We start from the raw sequence: 6,699 nt of genomic DNA on the forward strand, positions 1-6,699 counted from the left end.
AAAGAACAATAAAGGCTTCAAGTATTCCAATCATCTTTATTATTATACAAATAAAAACTTAATCATAGATGTAAGTAAGACATTTGTTATTGGTTAACATCATTGATAAAAAAAATCAATTTAATTATTTGAGTAGTTAATTCATTCGTACTTAATCTAAATATCAAACATTTAAATCTATTTTTGTGCATGTAATAATCTATAGTCAACAACAAACTTTAAAATACAGCGATGAATCAATCCTTGAACTGTTGTAGTCACAAAAAAAAAATCATTGAATTGTTGTAATGTAGATAAAAAAAACAAAAAGAACACCGATTATACATGCTTACTAGTTAAACCAAGCAAGGAGACCCTTGTGAAAGAATAATTAATCAATTAATTAATTAATTAAATTTTAATTAATTAAGGTGTTCCCAGTGGGAATAGATCCTCTCTAGTGGAAAAAAAATTGGATGGTGTTTAAGATCTCACATTTCATTGTTCTTTCTCTTCTATTTAATTTTGATCCCACTTATAAAATTAAAGATAAAAAATCATACTTTATTCTCTCAAGTATTAAAAAAAATGGAGAGGATCCATTCCCGTCTTGAGCCGGTGGCATGTGAAAGAACAAGGCAGGCATGGAAGTGAAGTGTGAAAGTCAAAACTGTAATACTAACTGAACTGAACTCAGCAGAGCTAACTAGTCTAAGAATCTTTCTTGAATCTCCAATCATTTAAGTCTTTCTCTTCCTTCTCCTTTTCTGTCTCATGCATACAGATACAGGAAGCATTTTCATGATTCTGTTTGCTGTTAGTTTCAGCCATGGATATGCAGAATCAAACTCCAACCCCTGCCACTGAGGAAGACAACTACGCTTCCCTTTCTAACTTGCTTCAAGAATTCACAACTATTCCCAATATTGACAAGGCTTGGCTTTTGAACTCTCATTCAACCAGTAACCATCTTTTCTTTTATGATTCTCTGTTGTAACTTGTGACATTCACAATCATATTCTCCCACTTCTAACATTAGCAACAATATTAACAGCATTGCAGGGAATGTTCTCTATTAATCAACCTGATCTTGTAGCAAATAACACCAAGAAACTCATGCTATCATGCCAAATCTTTAAAGAATCTGAGAGTTCTGTTAACTTTCTATGGGCTCCATTTCCAATAGAGATTTCTGGAGTCTCCTTGATTGTTCCATCACCTTATGGCTCTAAACTATTGGTAATTTGGAATCCCAAGGATGACGAATCACCTTGCCGCTTTGAAATTTGGAGTCAGTCTCGAATGGAGAAGGATTTCCATATCCCCCAATCTCTGCATGGCTCAATCTACAATGATAGATGGTAAATCTTTGATTTTTCATCCTCTTTTGCAATTTTGTAGCAGTAGAATAGAAATGTAGAGGCACTTTACTAGAGATAGCAATTAGCCTCATATAGGAATCATTCCTTTCTGTTATGATTTAGGTTTGAGGGAGTCTCTTGGAACTTGGATGAGACATTTGTAGCTTATGTAGCAGAAGAACCCTCTCTTTCAAAGCCAGAATTTAGGGATGTAGGCTACAAGAAAGGTGGTGGTTGCGCGCCAGCCGACAAGAATTGTGGTACATGGAAAGGCCAAGGGAACTTGGAGGAAGATTGGGGAGAAACATATGCTGGAAGGAGAAGGCCTGCACTTTTTGTTATAAACATCAGCAGGTTTTGTTTTGTTCTTTTCTTTTTTGCTCATCGATTTCGGATGATTTTTTAGCTTAAGGTGTAGTTCTTAGTTGAATTAGTACTGTGACAGTGGAGAGGTACAAGCTGTTAAAGGAATTGACAGATCTTTGAGTGTTGGCCAAGTTGTGTGGGCGCCATTCCATGATGGCTCGGAACAATATGTTGTTTTTGTTGGGTGGTCAGGTGAGAAAAGAAAGCTTGGTATGAAGAACTGCTCTAACAGGCCTTGTGCATTATATGCAGTTAGAGCACCCCATCATGACTCAAAATCTAATGAACAAGAGATCAAGTAAGTCAGTTTAGTAATATAATCTTCTAAATTCTCCCTCTTTTAAATCCTTTTAGATACATAGTGCATATTTCTTTTCATGTAGCTCAACTCAAGAATGGTATATACTGAACCTTACTCGAACCATAAGCAGTGCCTTCTTTCCAAGATTCAGGTATGATGTATGTTTTTTCTTCTTTTTTTCTTTTTGATAATTTAATAAGGCTCAACATTCAAAGTGAATGGAGCAAATTTTACTAGTTTATGAAACTATATTAATTATTGAGAAGGTAGGTGCCTAAAACTATGACGATCAATTTGGAATTTCGACCAGCCCAAATGGAAAATTCCTTGTGTTTTTATCTGCGAAAAGTGCTGTGGATTCAGGACTGCACAATGCTACAAACTCACTACATAGAATTGATTGGCCAACCCATGGAAAACTGCACCAATCTGCCAAACTTTATGATATTGTAAGCTCTTCTTCTTATGTGTGCAGTTTAATTTCTTGCCATAAGTAAGATGCAATAATAGCCTTCTGAAATGCTACTTCATAACTCAAGTCCTTGTATGGTTGTCACCATCAGTTAATAACTCTGCTATTTCCTCTAAATTTTGAAGATTCCAGTTGTGACAAGCACCGAGGAAGGTTGCTTCCCCAGGCTTTATTGTACAACTATCCATAATAATCCTTGGCTTCCTGACAACTCTACTATGATCATATCATCTATCTGGCACAGCAGTGAAGTTCTACTCTCAGTGAATGTGTTGAGGCAAGCATATGACAGAACTAAAATAATGTTCAAATGATCCAAGTTCTTGTAGTTCTTATATTCATTCTTTTCAATCTTCATCATGTTATAGTGGGGAAGTTGCACATATCAGCCCAGCATTTCCTAGTTTCTCTTGGAACCTTCTTACACTGGATGGGAACAACATCATTGCCAGTAAAAACAAATGCTCAAGTTATCAATAATTTGGCCTTTGAAAGTAGAGAATCAAGTATTAATATATATCCTTTTTTTTTCTTTTGTCAATCTTTTTGCAGTTTGCAGCAGCCCGGTTGATGTTCCTCAAATCAAGTACGGAACGTTCACTGAGAAATCAAAGAAAAGTATTCCATGGAGTTGGTCAGATATAAGCAGTCCCATGTTCAGATGCTCCGACAAGGTCGAATCACAGACATAAAAATTCCATCTGTTTAGAAATGAGTCAAATGACTCGCCGGATATTCGCTGCAGGTTAGGTCGTCGTTGTTTTCTCTCAAGTGCAGTATACTGAAGATCCCAGTCAAGGAGGCTTGCCAAGGCATAGCAAAAGGTATTTTTAAGTTACTTTGGTTCTTACATAGATACATTTTTTACTTCAATGTCTTAATTTATGTTGTCAAATTCAAGCTCTTATAAAGGTTCGGATTTGACCTTATTGTATCTGTCCATTTATTATTAGTAGTAGTATTTCAATTTCAGGTGCTAGTAATCCTTTTGAAGCCATATTTGTGTCATCTAAATCCAAGAAAAATGATCCACTGATTGTGATCCTTCATGGAGGGCCACATGATGTCTCTTTGTCATGCTTTTCAAAGTCTTGGGCATTTCTATCTTCAGTTGGATACAGCTTGCTGATTGTAAATTACAGGTAAGCAACAAAGTACTGAATTTCCAAGCATTATTTGTTGCCAATATTGCTAAACTTGTGCCGAGTTTGATTGAGTTCTTTGGTATTCCAATCAAACTAACTGTTTGATCAAGAATCATAAACAGATTGTGTCATTGGTAACAGAGACACACATACAAGTCTCTTTGCCAGAATGTGGAAACCTGTCAAAAGATTCTGCGTTAGCAATATGGTTTAGAAGTTGGTGATAATTCAGCTTCTGTTCTATTGGTTTGGATACTATCTCTTTGACAGAATTCACAAAGATAGAGACACAATTTTTGTCTTAGGAACACAAATTTCATGTAATTCCTGAAACTAAGAACAGAAGATATATGTCTCTATTTCCTGAAACACAACTAAAGGGTCTTTGATCGAAACTAAATAGGAACAAAGAAATGTATACTAATTTGTGTATTTTAAGATTCTTATATGTTGTTGCTTCATTCTTCAGAGGTTCATTAGGATTTGGCGAGGAAGCATTACAATTATTTATTATGTACGGTAGAAACTCACGTACAGTTGTCCTCGTATAAAGTTGATAGTTAAAAACCGTTAAATGATAATTTAGTCAAACCTGTTAAATCATCTTGCAATTCTCATTTATTAACTTTACACGAAAACAATTGCATGTGAGTATTTATCTTTATATATTTAAAAAATTAAACTTGTATGGGGAAGGCAAGTTTGTTATATTTTTCTTGATATCTTTCTATGAATGGTGCAAGTGTAGGATGTGAATGATGTTACCATGGTATAAAGAGTTTAGGAAAGAAACGAATAATTATTTAGAAAAATATTATTTTTGTTATTCATATTTTTCATTTGTGATTACAAAGTTCTTACCAATATATAAACCAAGAGTACGCTAAGAGTACACTCGTTATGGAATAATATTCTAATAAATTACATTGATTTTTTCTAATCCTCTTTGATATTTTACTGATTTTGTTCCCTAATTATGATATTCTAATAAATGGTGGCTTCTTGACAACCCACTTGATCGGGCAGGCACCAGACAAGTTTGCGGCCGCAGCCGCTATCAACCCTATTTGCAACCTTGCACTCATGGTTGGCACAATTGACATCCCTGATCGGTGCTATATAGAGGCTTTTGGAACCAACTCCAAACATAGCTTCACAAAGTACATTCTCTACAACACTTAGACTCTCTTTTATAATAAGTCTCCTATTTCACACTTCTCTAAGGTTTGTACACATTGAACAGGACACACATTTCTTATTGCACTACCACCTAGGAAGCATGGACACACCAAGGTGTTCGCATGTCCGACATGCCAACCTATTACTTAGATTATTTCTTTATTATCATTGTAATTATTTTTTAGTGAGAGTACATAAAGAGTACATAGTATATAAGGTGTAATAACTCAACAAATATTTTTTAAGGGAATTATTCATTCTCTTCAACAATGAAAAGAACTTATTTTTCTCTCTCTTAATCCCTTTTAGTTCATCAAACCATCAACATCACAATATATAAAATATTTTCTAGGTTGAAGCAAGTTGAAGCATCAAGCTTATATAATATTTTTTAGGTTGTAATTTGATAAATTAATTTGTGAGTGCAGGTAAAAGCACAACACTTTTCTTATTAGGTGCTAAAGATGTACGTGTTCCAATTTATGATGGATTGCAGGTAACTAATTAAGTGATTTGGTTGTGCCTTATCATTGAGCTTAGTCAAATTGAAACTATACGTGTTAATACAAAAATGTTATATGCACGCAAAAAAAATAGTCACCAAATTAGTTATTATATATTTGTGTATAATTTAACTCATTTTTAAATGTATATTACTGGTAGTTGATTTTAGTATGCACTTAGCATGGTTGGTATTAAACTATTAATATTTAATTAAAATAATGATGTTCAAATAAATGTCTTTGATAGTATGTTAGGGCTTTAAAAGAGAAAGGAGTTAAGTGGGAGTACGTACTCCTCATCTAGCGCCCGACGCTCTGCTAGGGTTTCACTGCGCCGCCTCCATGGTTACACCTTTCTTTGTCTTTTCTTCGTCAAACCCTTTTCCATCTTCTTCTACTTTCTTTTCTTAATTTCTTTTCCACTTAGCTCCCTAATTTTCGTTTTCTCTCCCAATTCATTCCTCTTTTAATTCATTCCGTTTTCTTATTCACTCATTCCATATATCTTATTTCTCTTTGGAATCATTGAATACCAATTCTGATTTTCTCTACACCATGGGCAACAAATCAGAGACTCAGAACCCTCGTATAATTGCTATGACGGTGGAGGGTGCCAGCCTTCAAGTGGCACCCAGAGAAATATGAAACTGCTCTCGTGGAATTGTCGGGATTTGGGGAGACCCCTGACAATCCACAATCTTAAAGGGATTTGCAAATCCTACTCCCCCGAGGTTGGTTTTATCTGTGAAACAAAAAATCAATCTCGACAAGTTGAAGGAAAACTAAGATCTTGTGGTTTCAAGGAATGGTTTATTGTGGATCCGGATGGATTATCAGGGGGTTTGGCAATGGCATGGAGGGATGGTTGTACTGTTCAGATTTTACAGCATGGTAGATTTTTCATTGCGGCATCAGTTCTGACAGTTGGTTCTAATGATCCCTATGGTGTTCTAGGTGTTTATCTCAATTCAAATGATCAACATAGAATGGCTCAATTTGCTGAATTAACTTCAGTCACCCAATAGTTCGATGGTAAGGTTGTATTAATGGGGGATTTTAATGCCATTTCTAATCAATTGGAGAAAGAAGGTGGGGGTGCTAAATCTCCTTCTTCTATTGAAACCTTTAATAGTTTTATTGATGATGATTCCTTGATTGATATTGGTATGGTCGGAAGACCATTCACTTGGTCAAATAGACGGAGGGGTGATGAGTTGATATAGGAAAGACTGGACCGATTCCTGGTAGGAGTTGATTGGCAGCAACTCTATCCCAATGCAACGGTTCTTAGACTATCAGAATCAGGCTCGGATCACGCCCCTCTTCTCTTAGACTCTAATCCGAGAACTGAGATATCTAAACGCCGATTCAAATTCCAAGAAAGATGGTGTTC

The 6,699-nt window shown here is 35.3% G+C and overlaps 1 protein-coding gene across 9 annotated transcripts; it reads left to right on the plus strand.

Annotated features, from left to right (window-relative positions):
• On the plus strand, nucleotides 599-5,582 carry LOC107645368 (acylamino-acid-releasing enzyme-like). 9 transcript variants are annotated; one of them, XR_002357632.1, is made up of 14 exons: nucleotides 599-941; nucleotides 1,034-1,340; nucleotides 1,464-1,694; nucleotides 1,786-2,004; nucleotides 2,090-2,158; nucleotides 2,318-2,456; nucleotides 2,605-2,756; nucleotides 2,848-2,930; nucleotides 3,032-3,153; nucleotides 3,225-3,303; nucleotides 3,453-3,621; nucleotides 4,651-4,784; nucleotides 5,232-5,299; nucleotides 5,554-5,582. XR_002357632.1 is itself a non-coding variant. In XM_021115979.1 (13 exons), the coding sequence occupies exons 1-12, from the start codon at nucleotides 809-811 to the stop codon at nucleotides 4,745-4,747; spliced, it is 1,800 nt and encodes a 599-aa protein (XP_020971638.1). In that variant the 5' UTR covers nucleotides 599-808; the 3' UTR covers nucleotides 4,748-4,784; nucleotides 4,868-5,093. The 9 variants fall into 9 exon arrangements, 6 of the variants coding, with proteins under 6 accessions (XP_020971638.1, XP_020971632.1, XP_020971628.1 ...); XR_002357636.1 differs by lacking the exons at nucleotides 5,232-5,299; nucleotides 5,554-5,582 and adding an exon at nucleotides 4,868-5,076 and having other exon boundaries at nucleotides 3,439-3,621; XM_021115979.1 differs by lacking the exons at nucleotides 5,232-5,299; nucleotides 5,554-5,582 and adding an exon at nucleotides 4,868-5,093.

Source organism: Arachis ipaensis, chromosome B01, assembly GCF_000816755.2.
Source record: "Arachis ipaensis cultivar K30076 chromosome B01, Araip1.1, whole genome shotgun sequence".
NCBI lineage: Eukaryota > Viridiplantae > Streptophyta > Magnoliopsida > Fabales > Fabaceae > Arachis > Arachis ipaensis.